Source organism: Stegostoma tigrinum, chromosome 16, assembly GCF_030684315.1.
Source record: "Stegostoma tigrinum isolate sSteTig4 chromosome 16, sSteTig4.hap1, whole genome shotgun sequence".
Taxonomy (NCBI): Eukaryota; Metazoa; Chordata; class Chondrichthyes; order Orectolobiformes; family Stegostomatidae; genus Stegostoma; species Stegostoma tigrinum.
The window spans coordinates 29,135,074-29,151,561 of NC_081369.1; the positions used below are offsets into that span (position 1 = coordinate 29,135,074).

The following is a 16,488-nucleotide window of genomic DNA, read 5'->3' on the forward strand; positions in this document are numbered from 1 at the left end:
CAAACTGTGCGCCTTATGAGCCTACAGGATGACTTCATCACCATGGGTGGAATATTGCGAAAGGAGGATTTTAAATCTCCATCACTGTCTTTAGAAAAGTGACTTCAGCCAGCTGTAAATGATCCAGGAAGGCACACAACATCAACAGCTTTTGTAGCAAGTGACATCAGCAATGGACCAACATTTGGACAATCTGTGAATAATTATTATTTTCTGAAATTAGCTATTTCAGAACAGTACTTCTTGTTCAAAGTACTTTTAAAGTGACATTCTGCAGAGTCTTTATGCTGTATGTGTATTTTGTAAAGGGTAGTTGTATATCTATTTGCATAGTTTGGATCTTTTTTAATAATAATCTTGACATCTTCATTTGATGTGAAGATGCCGGTGTTGGACTGGGGTGAACAAGGTCAGATGTCACATGACACCAGGTAATAGTCCAACGGGTTTGTTTGAAATCACAAGCTTTCTGAGTACTGTTCCTTCGTCAGGTGAAGTGAAGAGAAACGTATAGGCACATAATTTATAGTTAGAGAGCTCAAAAGATCATAGAAATTGTGTGAATTGAGTGTTGATAGCCTGGATAACAAGTCTGATCAGAATTGTCAGATGGTGTGAGTGAAGTGCCAATAGCTGAATAGCAAGTGAAGTGATGACCTATAATCCAATTAACTGAGGCAGAGAGATAATTACAAAAAATTTAAAATAAGGTGGTTCTGGAGACAAACCAAATGGCTGGAATAACATGAAAGATATCAGAGTCGCATGGCAAGGGTCTAACCAAAGTAATAAGTAATCCAAAACTGCACAAACTAATTAAGGTAGAGAGACTGTAACAAGTTATGAAGGTGATGGCATCAAAACAGGACAGTAAGGAAGATTTTATAAGATACAGAATATATAGTGGAGTTACATGTAGTGTAACATGAATCCAAGATCGCTTTTGAGGCTGCCTTCATGGGCACAGAAGTTGGCAATCAGTTTCTGCTCAGCGATTCTGTGTTGTTGTGTATCTCAAAGACCGCCTTGGAGCATGCTTACAGCATATTAGGTAGACAGCATTGGCCAAGTTACATGAGTATTTGCTGTGTATGTGGTAAATGGTGTTCCCACTTACTTGAGTACATTTTTGAGATAAACCAGTTCTTGTTAATTTAGGAACCTGGAAGACTTGTAACTGGTATTGAGACACACACTGTATAATATGTTTTTCGTTTGGCAACTAGAGTGGTGATTAAAAAGGAATCAGTTTTCCCCTTGTCACTTGTCTGTAAAACTGTGATGATCATAGTCATCCAATGGAAAGCTGTGCCTTGAACGGTTTTGTTCCCTCAGCGCTATTAATTGCAAATATGACATTACATACATGAGATATAAAATATATTTAGAGATATCATTATATAACATCAAAACAAAATGCCTTTCACCTCTGCAAAAAAATGTCGATATTCATTTTCAGGCCTGAACTCTCACTTGTAAATTCCCCTCATCACTTGGAGATCCTCTACATATTTGTTTAAAAAATGGTATTTATAAGACTTCAGTTTTATCAATTTCCTGGAAAACATCACTTTTAAAAAAAAATTGTTTGAAAGTTTTTTTAATTGAGCAAGTAATATGGTGCAGGAGAATTATGTTGAACAACAACTGAGCAAGAATGCTAAAATTATGTTTAAAATTGCACACAATTATGCATTTACTATAAAATGGATTTTACAGATTTGTTTGGTATAAATTTTTAAATACCTAATCCTTAATAAGGGCAACATAGATTAAATGGCCATAGTTTGGTAATATTATGAATGGAGCAAGTAAGCCTGAACTTGTAATGTACAAACAAGACCATTATTCACAGGTTACCTCACAGGCTGTGGATGAAGAATGAGACTTATAAAACGATAGGTGAATCTTTGGGTTGACCTGGAAACAGCAACATTTTTCCTCAGCTGCTGTTGATCACAAATGGTCCCATCTTTCACTTTATTAGAAAGTATCTGCCAGTGCCTGAAGAGAAACAATGACTCACTGTGCCTGCGAATTGTGTGTTGGCTAATTTACATTATGACAAATCAGTTTAGCAAACCTGCTCCTTTAAAATCTGCAGTCAATCAACATTAACGGCATTTGTCTAGTTCTACAACCTACAATCTTTTAAATTTAAGTTGATAATTTAAAGATAAGTATAACAATTAAATGTTTATTACACAGAAAATACTTTGTTTTTGTTTTGGTTTCTTAAAGTTTTCCCCCAAATATTCCAGTGTTAGATTTTATGAAGAACAAGTAGAAACTGCAAAATTTGCCAAAACAGACTGCCATTTAACATATTGGCAGTATTCCATGATAAAATGCTTACCTCCTTTGTGGAAAACCCTTTTATAAGCGTCTTTGAAATGCACGACAGGAGCATGGAGATGAAAGAATTTTTCTGAAGAAGGGCCTAGGCCCGAAACATCAGCTTTCCTGCTCCTCTGATGCTGCTTGGCCTGCTGTGTTCATTCAACTCCACACCTTGTTATCTAAGTGAGATTAAATGCTTTTACATGTGGTTTAATGTGGGGGTGGGCAGTGAAGTACAAGTCTCACTGTCCAGCCTGCTAGAGACAGGCATGCCCTCCCAACATTGTGCCCTCTATGCTACGGTCAAAGTCATGACCAATGTTCAGATCATTGACCTTTCAAGTTCTGCGGTCTGATTGAAGGTCATGAAATGTTTATTCTGCTTCGTTCTCCAGGTTCTGCCAGTCCTGCTGAATATTTGCAACATTTTCTCTTTTCATTTGAAACAGTCAAGGATCTCCTGTTCCCTGGCTTTCAATTGCACCCTGCCTTTGTGAAATTGCTTGTTTACTTCAGATTATCACTGAATTTTGATTGCTATACTTTCAATGGACTAGAAAAAGTATACTCAGCTAAAGAGTAACTCTTGACGTCAGGGGCTGAATAGCGTAGAGGCTCCTCTCCACTTTGACACTCATCCACAATCAAGCAGGACAGCAGACAGCAAGGATATTGGGGTTTAGGGTCAAAAATGTGTATATTAGACCCTGTGCATGCAAGGAGTCTGATCTCCAATAATCTCAGCGATCCCTGCCATTAGACAAAAACCTTACTCAGTGAGGACCAAGTAGCAGTCATTGCGTATTGGCTACCCCAGGATAAAAACAATCTCATACAGTCATTTTTCACTCCTGCAAAATCAAGTTCAGGACTTGCAGACTTGGGATCTTTATTGATGACCCCGCCAGATCCAATATGGTGGCAATGTAAGATGCTCCAGCTGGAGCTCCTGCACTTCATCCATTCATTTTGTTATTTTTGCTCTTTTTTTTTCCAGCTTTTGACTTAAAATTACCTGGAGGCAAATGGAGGAGACTGAAGGTCATCGCTCGCGAGTCCCAGACCACGTAGATGCGGGGGTGGGTTGGGGGTGGGCGGGCGGTGAGTCCTAGGCCAAACTAGTGTAGGGGTGTCAGCAAGTCCCTGGCCAGGCCAGGGCGGTGTGGGGTGGGGTGGGGGGTCGGGGGTGTTGTTCAGTGAGTCCCAGGCCAGTCTGGTACAGGGGAGTGAGCGGGTCCTAGGCCAGGCCAGATGGGGGGGGGTCAGCGAGTGCCAGACCAGGCTGGTACGGGGTTCAGTGAGTCCCAGACCAGACCGGTACCCAGTTTGGTGAGCCCCAGGGCAGGCTGGTACAGGGGGACAGTGAGTCCCAGGCCAGGTCGGCATGGGGAGGCGATGAATCCCAGACTGTAGACCCGCACAGGGGAAGCTAATCCCTAGCCAGGCTGGTACAGGGGACAGTGAGTTCCAGACCAGAGGCAAGGCCATTGGGGTCTGGAAGTGAGATCTTTAGGTTTGAGGCTCAACATGGTCTGGAGACTGGGCCCAGGTGATCTGAAAGTTCGATGTTGGCACGGACTTGGTGAAATGCCTAAAATTTGAGTTCTTTTTAAAAAGGAAATTTCTTTATTCTATACTGGGCTTTTACTTATGATTCTTTCAAATCTGTAACACATACTTAATTAGCCTGTAGCCAAGATGGTGCCAAAGTGGCGAAATTACAAACCTTTCACTGTACTCATTCAAGTACATGTGACAATAAAGGTTAATTCAATTAACTCAATTCAATTCAAACCTGAATGTCACATCAACAGTGTTGCTCAGAAACTTTGGCTTGATGACATTGACATTGCCACTGTGTGTAAGACACGGTATGCAGGAGAAGGCCAGCACAAAGAATCAGTTCTTGCTCAACATAACTCTCCTTCACAAAGTTACTTGTCTCAGTAAAAACTTTCAAACAAGATGCTTTCACTTCCAGTTGTGAATGGCGAGTGGGCAATGAAATAACTAATTTGAGGAGGAGGCTCCACAAATATCGGTGATGCAGGAGACCAGCATGTCAGTGTAAAAGACAAGGCAGAGGCATTTGCCGGCAACTTCAGCCAGAAGTGCCAACTGTGCACCCCATTTCTACCTTTTCCTGAGCTCCCTGGGACCACAGATGCTATTGTTTGCCTTGAGAATTGGTGGTGTTTTTTGTTTAAGAATGCCTTCTGCTGCAGACATAATAGCTCCTGGATTGCCTGGCCAGTGGCAGTCTACTAAAACCAGTCTTGATGTTTCCTGGTAGAGAAACACAAAATCTTCTTGTCAGTGCTGCTTATGGTGGTTCTAAGGGCAGATCAGATGCTATGGGCATTCACTGGTTCCTGATCATACCATGTTGCCAGATTGACTTAGTCAATGTCTCACAGCCACGCTTTCTTTTCAGAGTCCCTCAGTCCATCGATATTGATTTACAGCAGCAGAGCTCGTGCTGCTGCTTTTGTTTTTGATGAACTATAAGATAGTAGACAGATTAGGCAAAAGCAGTCATGAGCTCCTCTTGTGGCACAAGTGATACAGATGTCCCTGTGGTTCTTTGCTTGGAAAATGATGCAGTCAAGCTGGTACCACTGTCTGGAGCAAGGATGTTGCCATGCTCATTGGACCTTGTGTTTGTATCTATGATAAAGTAAAGGTAAATTTACCATAGTCCTCCTAGACCATACGGCTGCTCTTGCATTTGAGGGAGATGACTGATGATGATTTGACCTGAGGATGACCATGTTTCCGGCCAAAGCAGAGGTTGAGAAGGAGATTCCTTCATTGTAACCTCAGCCAGTGTAGGAATTGAACCCGTGCTGTTGGGATCACTCTGTATTGCAAACCAGCTGTCCAGCTACCTGAGCTAAGAAGGTACGTGTAGACACTAGGATAATATTGTAATTGCAAAATTATGTCGAAAGGCTGAACACTCTAAAATGCTTTTAGAAAAGGCACAACTGACAAGTGTTCTGACAGCAGACGTTAAGATTATTAAAAGGTTTGATGTGGTGGATGTACAGTGTTTCTTTTTATGGTGAAGTAATAAATTCAGAAGAAAGTTCTGTGCAGGGTGTATGGTTAGAATCTGGTACACGTTTCACAAGGAGTAGTTGAGATGAGTAGCATTGTTGCATTTAAGGGGCAAGTAGATAAGAATGTGTGGAAGAAGGAAACATTGCTAGGGTTAGGTGAAGAAGCATTTGAGAAGTCTTTTGTGTTGTATGATGGGTGTCGCAGAGAATCATTGTGCCAGATGGCCTTTTCCTGTTTTGTTAGTAGTATGTGGCACTGTGTAATCATGTTGATGATGCATTTTTACATGCAATGTTGTGGTGCAGCTATGTTGACCTAATGCCATGTTGTGATCCAAGATGTTGACAGTGCTATGTAATAAATAACATCTGTGATCACAGTTTTTTAATATTTAAGGATATGTTGCTTCCTTCTTAGAATGGATAAAAAATACTCAGATCACTCCTTCTTTGGGAAGAAGGATTCTTAATCTTTGAATAGAAGGCATGTCAACCTTGTCCATTCTTTTTTGTTTATCAGACTGCGTCTTAAACGAGTTAGTTGTTGCTCCATTGGTAGCATGCTTACCTCTTAATCAGAACGTGATGGTTTAAGTCCCTTGGCTGACAGTACAGTCTGAATCTGAAGAATTGCTGCACTGTTGGAGGTGTCTTTTGAATGAAACTAGAGCTCAGTCACCTCTCACCTGGACCTAAAAGATTCTGTGATATAATTTCAAAGAAAAGCAATGGAGTTTTCCCCAGTAATATTCATATAATACTTATTCTTCAGTCATCACAAACATTAGCTGAATCTATTGCTTTTAGATTGTTCTTTCTATATATTGGTTTGTAAAAGTTGGCAGTCACATATCCTGAACAGGATGCTAACCAGCACAAAGGAAACTGCAGGCTGCTGTTGTATGTGGAAGGAGGTAAGGCTTCTCCATCATGGAACTGCCTCTAAGCACTTTTCAGGAAACAAAGGGGAATAGATGGCCACAGTTGGTAGATCACCATTGTGCAAGGTGAACTCCTGTATAGGATAGCTGTTGGGCACAGCTTAGGCCATGCAAGAACAGGGCTATTGTAATTGTAGTGGGAGGAAGGGTAATCCTGGTTTGCTGTTGGGAGACCATCTCCAGGATCTGCTAGGCTTTCGCACCATGGAGGAACATTTAAGCCAACTGAAAAATTCCATTTATCATCTGATCTTTAGGTTTCATTGGCCTCTGTCATTGAGTTAACAAGTTATCTGCTGCTTGTGGACAAGTACCTATTTTATGCCAATACAGCCTAAACGAAAATGGTCAGGAGTCAGGACTGTGGTGGGGAATTGGCACACAGGCCCTCATCAGGAATTTCCATACTTGCCTGTATTCCTGCACTGGTAGAAAAGTTCTGCCCTAAATCTCTGAAATCATTCAAGACTTAGGGCTGAATTTCCATACCGCGTCAGGGCCCCAGTGTCAAGTATACTTCCACATCCCAACTCCACATCAAATTGGCACCTGAGCCTAGGTTTTGAGCCATTTTAGTAAAGATAATGGTGGAAGATGGGAATCCCATTTCCATGGGAGTAGGATGAGAAGTCATCCAGAACTCATGCACGCACAGTTCCTGGATGCAGTTGGCTTTTAAATAACCAGCTGCCTTCATTTTGGGTTATTGGAGTTCTTGAATCCTGGAGTGTAGATATTAAACCTGGTGACCAGGTCTGTTCTCACTGTATTTCTTTTGGATCGGCAAGGTACCCAGTAGAGAGGTGAGCTACCCCTGCAGAACATTTTTGGGTTGGTGTTCATGGTTCTTTTAAGAGGGGAAGGACTGCCTTGAAGACTGCCAGGGCCTTTTGCGAGGGGGTCAGCTGCACTTTGGGATTCTTAACTGTAGAGGAGATTGTGTGTAAAAGGTACACAAAACGTTTGAAACTGTTGTTACGAAGTTTCCAGACGTGCCAACTCATCAAGAGCTACCAAGAAATGTCAAAATGTATTCTTCTAGATGGAGTGAATTTGTCAATAGAATGTTGTCTGCAATATGCAACGTTAAATAATAGGTTGAAACATGTTTCCCCCATGTGCATAGACACTTAAGAATGTTCAATGAGTTGGCATCATATGGGAAAGATTGGTGCTTGAAGTGGGCACTAGATTGGCACGGGCTAGGTGGTTCCAGAAGAGATGATATGGAAAGAGGATAGAATAAGGGATTTTGGGACTATGGGGATGCGTAAAAGATATCAGATTACCTAAGTGGATGTGCGTGGGGCAGAGGGAGTGTGTGGGAGTGATAGCTGCTGGAATGTTTTACATTTCTCTCCTGGTGAGATTAGATACCCCTTTTGGATGTGGTCCCAGGACAATTTTGATGGGATGTAAAAGAACGGTCCAAAAAAAATTGTGGAGTTAAAAGCTGGTAGGTACTTTCAAGTGCTTGTTTACATGAGCCATTATAAGATTTGTGCTGGTGGGTATGAGGCTGAGTTTGCATAGGTTTCCATAGGGGCTATATAGTGTCATGTGGATGACTGGGGGCATTCTGTAGCTTTGAGGTATAAGGGTCAATTGAGATTAGTAGAGAGTCATAGAGTAGCTTGGAGTCCAGAGAGTATGTAAGGTTGAAGGGGAGTAAGGTATGTTTTATGTTTTCATCTTTGTTTTTAAATGATAGCCGCAGTGCTAGAGCCCTGAGGCAGCCTTTTCAACGCCAAGTCCTTGTTACTCAAGCCCTGCCCAGGTTTGCCAATCGCACTTCTGATCCAGCCCACCTTCCTAGGCCAAAGTTTGGCAGTGAGGATAGCCATTTCTAAAGATCCAGTAGACAAGACCAGAGCCTCCCAGCCTCGGCGCAACTGACCTGGGTACAAAAACCTGGGCCCTGATGTCCTGCAGGAGTCACTCCAGCCTTGACATGTCACTGTCCCACTATCAGAGATTTGCTTCTGAGAGGTTACCACCATCTCTGAGCCATTTTTCCACGTTTGTATGGCTTGAAAATTCCAATTGGTAACTGCAGAATAACCTTTAATAGGTCTTGTCATTGGCTAATGGACTATCTGCACTTGCGGAAAGGCGGTTGTCACCTTCCGTTGATGCTGCCTGGACAAAAATAACCTGGATGTAGGACAAAGTGAGGGAGACTTGCACATGAGCTGGTAGCAGGACGTTTCAACCCCTCTGCTTTTGGTCTTGGGAGAAATGAAAACTCTGCCTGTTGTTGAATACTGATTGGGAATGGGGAAGGTGAAGATTGTGTGTGTGTGTGTGTGTGTGTGTGTGTGTGTGTGTGTGTGTGTGTGTGTGTGTGTGTGTGTGTGTGTGTGTGTGTGTGTGTGTATACGTATGGCATTTGGCTAGCTCTTAGTAAGCAATATTGATTTTAAAACACAAACTAATGCTGTGAACTGGAATTGAGGATGTGTTCATAGAAAATTATATTTTCTAATATAAATATAATCACAGAAGAAATTATTTTAAAATGGGAAATGAATTACAATGTGTGACCCAATCCAATAACTCTCCCTTCCGCAAATCCTACGTTTGCCAAACGCTAGGTTGCATCTTCACACCTTGTTTTTCTGGAAGATCAATTAATGTGGAATATATAATGTTATGTCTTAAGTGACTGGTTTCTTTGTACTTAATTCTTTAAAAGTAGCAGACCACAACATCTGATGTTGTGAGTTTTCATTCCATTTATTTCCACTTATTTTTTGTAGGAAGCTTTGTTTCTTGCCACGTCTTTATTCCGCCATGTAATTCTATTCTCTATTTTTTTACCTGAAGGACATAGCTGCACTGTGGCCTCGGTGTGTGCAGTACCATTCTGTTGTAAAATCTACACCATGGCAACACTTCTCTATTAGTGAAACATAACAAAACAATCTTCCAAGTAGTAATCCTAATTTGTATGTGACGACGTTTGTATTGTTACTAAGTTTGTATTGTATTGCAATCATGCACAAAGCTACAAAGATTGAACAATATTTGCTGAAAACCTATTTAAATCCACTTTTTCCTATTGTTTATGGCTGTTGTTAAATATATATATTTAAAAACTGTTAGAGAATCACTGAAGGTTGTTAGAAATAGAAGGGTAATGGCCATCAGCAGATGGTTGAGAGATTTGGAAAAGAACAAAACAAAAGTTCTGCAGATCTCCAGCTCAGTAATCAATATATGAAAGAGAGGTATTTTACTATTGTGGTTGAGGCCTTGTACAAGAAAGGACTTGGATGAGATGGGAGAGTTCTTGCATTGAATTATTGAGAGCAAGTCAATAAAAAGAAGCCAAAGAAAATCATAAGGTTATATCTGCTTCGAACAATCACTATTCACTACATCCATGTCCTTCATAATTTTATAAAATTCTGCAAGGTCATCCCTCAGCCTTCAATGCTCTGAGAAAATAGCCCCAGTCTATTCAGCCTCTTCCTATAGCTCAAGCCCTCCAATCCTGGTGGTCTAGGCCTGAAACATCAGCTTTTGTGCTCCTAAGATGCTGCTTGGCCTGCTATGTTCATCCATCTCTACACTTTTTGAACATTCCTGTAAATATTTTCTGAACTCTTTCTAATTTTGCTACATCACTCCTTTAGCAGAGAGACCAGAATTGCACACAGTATTCCAAAGGTGGTCTAACCAATGTCCTGTACAGCCACAAATGACCTCCCAACTCCCTTACGCAATGCATTGACCAATAAAAGCAAGCATACCAAATGCCTTAAAATAAACATACAATGAAGAATATAACCACAGACTTCAGAAGGCAAGGTAACACTTGACCAATCTCATTGAATTCCTTGCAAAAGTAATAAAAAGTAAGACCAGGGAGAAGATGCTTAGATAGGAACAGAGGTCAGAGGAGCAGAGAAGGTGGCGTCGGATGGATTTTAGATTCAAATGTGATTATGATTAAATAGATAGAAGAAATGAATATATACCCATGGATTTACAAAAAGTCTTTGATGATCACATGTCTTCTATATGGTATTTTAAGGTAAAGTATGGGGAGCCAGGGACAAGGAGCAGAATAAAAAAAAAGACTGTCTACGAAACAGATAGCAGAGCAGAGTTGAAAGGTAAATACTGAGACAGGCAGACAAAAACAGGATAAAACGAACAATTTTGGATGCTAGAGATCTGATACAAAAACAAAAATTGCTGGCAAAACTGTGTAGATCTGGCAGCGTCTGTAGGACGAAAGCAGCATTAATGTTTTAAGTCTGATGACTCTTCATCAGGACTAAACGACAGATGTGGTTTTCTGAAAAGCTGAGATCATTTTCAAAAATGAGTTAAACTCTGAAACAGAAGCACCAAATCAAATTTTGAAAATGTCTCCAAATTGCAGGTTATGGTTTACGCTGAGTGAAGTATTAAAAGACAGTATTAACAAACATGCAGAACAGACATTGACATAGACATATAAAGAGTAAATAAATTTCAAACTTGTTTGTATAAGTTACTGTGAGGAACTGCATTTGATAAAAGGGGCAAATGACACCACATTCTCCTTTATAATAAAAGTTGAACTGAGGTAGAAGTGAAAAGGTTTACATAGGTGAAAATTCGGAAATCTTTAAAGATAACACAAGTTGAGATAGTCATAAAAAGTGAAAAGGTTTAGTGGAATAGAATTCTAAAGTGAAGAATTTATGTTCCACTTGTAAGAATACAATCTACAATTCTGATTGCTGTAAAACAAAAGGGATCTGGAAGAATAGCAAAAAGTCTAAAAATAATTTTCTAGGACATTACTAGAGCTAAAAATGCACACTAACTGGAAAGACATGTGTCTTAGGATGTTGAATTAAATTAAAAATGTAAATTGTTGTTAGATTTGTTAGTGACCACTTTCTATTTATCGCCCCTGGTTTGGGTTCCATAGCAAGTGTGGAAAAGACTGAGTGCTGACCAGATGGCATTCTTGAATATCACAAAGGGGTTCAACAGGGTAGATGAGGAGAGAATGCTTTCAACTTGTTGGAGGATCCAAACTAAGATGATTAATTGAAGGTGATCGTCAACAATTCAAAAAAACAATGCATTCTATCTTTAAAAAAAATCCCAAGACACTTCATAGGAGCATTATAAACAAACAATGACACCAAGCTGCATAGGAGAGAATGATTTAGATAATCATTGGAGCAGGCTTGGTTGGAGTTGAAGATTGGGTCCATGCATGAATCTTGATCTAGCCGATTCTGAGGGGATTGTCAAGAAAATTGAAAATTGTAATGGACAATTTCACTTAACCTGGAATCTCCCAAAAAAATGTCCTTTAGCTTAATCAATTTCCAGGAAAAGTTAGAGAATTAAAATTTTACTCTAACTCCTGCTATTAAGTGCAACTGTGAGCCATCACTAACTGCCTCCACTCTACCACCCCTGCCAACTATACCCACTCCCTTGATTGCCAATGGAGGAGCATTTAAATTCATTGCTACTCAAAAGCCAGATTAGATGAACAAGTCATGAATAAGATGAGTGCAGATAGCAACGCAAATTTCTCAATTCAGTTCTGACAATGTGTAACTCACTGGCATATTGGAATGGTTGAGACAAACAGTAGAGTTACCTTGAAGGAAAGCTGCTTAAATGAATGAGGGAGAATGGAATGAAAGGCTAGGTTGACAAGCAATATTAATATTAAAAGAGAGTTACATCTGAAGATTAAAATATCATCCAAAGTAATTGGATATATCTGTGCTATAAATACGATTGTTATATTTGAGACATTAGGAACTGTATTGTTATGCACATGTGTATCTATTATGCAAGAGACCATATTCCTTAGTACTAAAGTCTGGATACCAACCTAACAATGCAACATTCTAAGGCACATGAGGAATGTTAGACATCGGCTCCAATATTTCTGCCTAAAAGTGTAAATATTTCAGACTTCTGGAATCTAAAAGATGAAACCATTTCATTTTTTTCCAAATGGTTCTATTCACCTGCCTGTTTACTTCGAATAATATGTTTTACACATCAAGGCAATTATAATGAAACAAGCTGTAAGATGCCTGTGTTTACAATTTACTCTAACAATAGTTTCATATCATACATTTGTAGTTTGGACATTATATATCAAAAAGCAGCACATTTTCAGCAATTATTATTCACGGTGTGCTGTAGAAATGTTTCTAAAGGGTAAATTGTACCCTCTTGTTCTCTAAACTTAGTCATCTTGGAAAGCTTTATGTAGCATTCTATTCATAGGCTCCCATCTTTTGTCACCAACAACTTCCATGATTATTGTTCATGGTTTTCAGAAAAGGATTTTACTAAAAAATTACCCATCTTCTCAAAACATCATGAATAACCTTGCTGATTTTACATACACATGGCTGCAAAATTATTGGTGAATCACAGGATAAACAAATCAGTCAGTAAGCTTATAAAAATGAAAACATCCCATCTGTTTTATACATTATTGTTGGGATTCTATTTGTTAAATGAAGTTGAAAGTTTGTGAAAGCTTATGGTCCAATTTAACTTTGAATAGATTTTTTTTGTTTCATTGAACTTGACTGATTTCTGAATATAAAAATGCTTTATACTTCATGGGATAACTATTTATTTAGTTTCAATTCTGCAGTAGGGAGTAAAGAGTTTATCTGAAATGTATTTTATGAGTACAGTCAAATGTAAGTAAGACCATACAGGAGCCAAGTGGGTCCACCGATAGCAAATGGCTTACAGTGGCTCAAGAAGGCAGCTCAGCATTACCTTCTCAAAGGCAACTAGTTGGCAATAAATCCTGGCTCATCATTCCACAGGAATATCCAACAACCTGTTATAGACTGGGCCAGACCCCTCAAAATATTTTAAGAAGGTAGCCTCAGACACTAACTTCTTCTTGTGAAGTGGGTGTTCCAGATGTGATGTAGCTGATCAAAACCACTTGGCTTTCAGCAAAACAGAACTATTTAAATACTACCATTGAAACATGAACAAACAAAAGTGGAATTTAGAGTAACTTAACTATTGGAAAGCTTAATCAACCCAATACAGCAACTTAACTAATTAGCTGGCCCAGTATAGTAACACAAACATATATCACACAAACATTCCCTTTGGCATAAAGATAAATTCAAACACAGATTCTAACAAGCAGGTGGGAGCAACATCCAAAGAGATTTCAGAGAATGTCAGTCAGTTAGGAATCCTCTACTGAAGCTTGCAACACTTCTGGACTCCAACATCTTATGACTGCTGCAGCGAAAGAAAAACTGGGAAAAATCTGAACTGGGAAAACTGCCCACTCTCCTTCCATTATTAAACTGTTTTAAAAAAACCTGAAGGCTCCTTAAGCCCGGACTCTGTGGCACCTTTGCCTTTGCTACCTCCCTTCAAAAACACCAAGGACAAAATCACCTATTTAAAGTGACAGCATCGAAATTGACATATGAACGGACTTCAGAACAGAACCTATTCTGCATTTAGCGACTGCTTGTAACAGAAATATGATCCTAAGACCAATGTTTCATGTCTAGCTGTTTTTATCTCTTCAATAGGCCTAAATTAGTACCTTGATGTTAGGTACCTTACCCTTGAAAGATGTATTCTCAATTTACTTAATATGACAATTAAGACAGATTCTACAGTCTAATACTTGCTGGCTGTCTGACAGAAGGCCTGAAAGTTGGGATAAAAGGCTCTTTTTTAGAATGGCAACCAGTGACAAGTGGTGTCCCGCAGGGTTCAGTGTTGGGGCCACAGCTGTCACTTTATATATTAAGAGGGTTGGAACATAAAAGCAGTAGTGTGCTTTTGAGACTTTATGAAGCACCATTTAGAATACTGTGTCCAATTTTGGGCCCCACACCTCAGGAAGGACATACTGGCACTGGAGCGTGTCCAACGGAGATTCACACGGATAATCCCTGGAATGGTAGGCCTAACATATGATGAACGGCTGAGGATCCTGGGATTGTATTCTTTAGCGTTTAGAAGGTTGAGGGGAGAACTAACGGAAACATACGAGATAATGCTTGGCTGAGAAAGGGTGGACGCTGGGAGGTTGTTTCCGTTAGGTAGGGACACTAGGAGCCGTGGGCACAGCCTTAGAATTAGAGGAGGTAAATTTAAAACTGAAATGAGGAGACAATGCTTCAGCCAGAGAGTGGTGGGCCTGTGGAATTCGTTGCCACGGAGCGCAGTGGAGGCCGGGATGTTAAATGTCTTCAAGGCGGAGATTGATAAATTCTTGATCTCGCAAGGAATTAAGGGCTACAGGGAGAGTGCAGAGAAGTGGAGTTGAAATGCCCATCAGCCATGATTAAATGGTGAAGTGGACTTGATAGGCTGAATGGCCTTACTTCCACTCCTATGTCTTATGGTCTTATGGACTCTTTTATGAGAGTTGGAAAAATACAGGAAGATTTTATTTTTCCAGGTGATTGGTATACTGCTGTTTCTTACCTTGTGCCTAATGCCTAATCTAGTGATGCAGCTACTTCTGTAATTAAAGCATGGTGTTTAGTGACTTATAGAGTCATAGAGTCATACAGCATGGAAGCAGGCCTTTCAGTCCAACTCATCCATGCCAATCAGGTTTCCCAAACTAAACTACTTGCATTTCCCTGCATCTAGCCCATATCCCTCTAAACCTTTCCTATCACTCTAAACCTGTGCCATTGTCTTTTAAATGTTGTAACAATACCTCTACCATTTCTTCTGGCAGTTCATTCAACTTACAAACCACCTTTTGTGTGAAAACATTTCCTCTTGGGTCCCTTTAAATCTTTATCCTCTCACCTTAAAAATATGCCCCCTCATTCTTAATGGCTCCACCGTACGGAAAAGACCTTTGCTGTTCACCTAATCTGTGACCCTCGTGATCTTTAAGGGCAGCCCTCAAACTCTTACACTCCAGTGAACAAAGTCCCAGCCTATCCAACCTTTTCTTTTAACTCAAACCCTCCATTCCCAGTAACGTCCTGGTAACCATTTTCTGCATCCTCCCTAATTTATTAATGTTCTTCCTATAGCAAGGTGACCAGAACTGCACACCATACTCCAAATATGACCTCACTAATGTCCTATACAATCTACACACGATGTCCCAGCTCTTATAATCAGTCATGTCAGGAATGAGTACAAGTCTGCTAGACAGGACCTAACCCCCTTCAAATAAATCAAGAAGATAGCATAGACCTTAAATTTTATTTAAGGCAAGTGAAAGGTTTTGTGTTCCAGACGTAATTCAATTGATTAACCTTTAAAAGCAAGGTTCAGTGACCCTTATCAAGTCAAAAAGGAAATTGAATGAGGTGAATTATTTGATAAGAATGTCAGATAGAAGAAAACCCAATATGGCCGGAAATGGAGGTTTTCAATTATCAAGAGAGGCTAGATAGGCTGGGATCTTTATCACTGGAATGTAGGAGGTTGAGGGCTGATCTTAGAGATCATGAGGGACATAGATAAGGTGAAGTAGTTACACTACTTGCCTTTGAAAAAACACACTTTATTTTTACTGTACAGTTACAAACAAAATAAAGAAGAATTGGTATAATTTTAACTCCATGGGAAAACTTAGTAGAATAATAGATTATTTAACTACTAAATAGCAACTGTTCCAACACAAATACACCCTTGGCAAAGGCAAATTCAACAAAATAGATTGACTCAATGCAATATTTCTTCAACCCAGGAGGAAAGAACATCAATAGAAAATTCGGGCAGAGAGAGAGAGAGAGAGAGAGAACTCAAGTGTTTTGCTATAGAAGGGAGAGCTGTATGGCAGCTTCAAAATTCCAACAACTGCTGAAAACCAAACTGATCTGGTTCTGTGGGAGATTGAGTCCACTTATTCATGTTGCTTCTATTTTACCATTTTTTTTAAATGAAGGCTTCACAAGCTGTTTACTTTATTAACTTGGAACAAACTGCTTAGGACCTCTGTCTCAATCTCTCTTCATAAAAGAACCAAGTCAAAATGCATCTCTTAAAGCCCCTGTGTTGTCACAACTCTCCCCTTAAAAACAATGAACCATCAGTATACAAAGATGGCTTCTTATTTAAAATCTTTAGTCTCACACTATAGTTACACTACAATACATGGACAAGAGCATGTAAACATTCACTACCACAGT

At 39.8% G+C, this 16,488-nt stretch overlaps 1 protein-coding gene across 8 annotated transcripts in view; it reads left to right on the forward strand.

Annotated features, from left to right (window-relative positions):
* The window catches only part of LOC125459639 (uncharacterized), a 496,378-nt gene that overhangs the window by 290,094 nt on the left and 189,796 nt on the right, over nt 1-16,488 (forward strand). The window contains exon 1 of one of the 8 annotated variants that reach the window (XM_059651681.1): nt 332-431. The exons of 6 other annotated variants lie outside the window; for them this stretch is intronic. In XM_059651681.1, coding sequence (XP_059507664.1) covers nt 422-431 — 10 coding nt within the window. In that variant the 5' untranslated portion in view covers nt 332-421. Of the gene's footprint in view, nt 1-331; nt 432-16,488 lie in introns of those variants that run through there. One more of the 8 variants, XM_059651675.1, reaches the window with a different exon arrangement.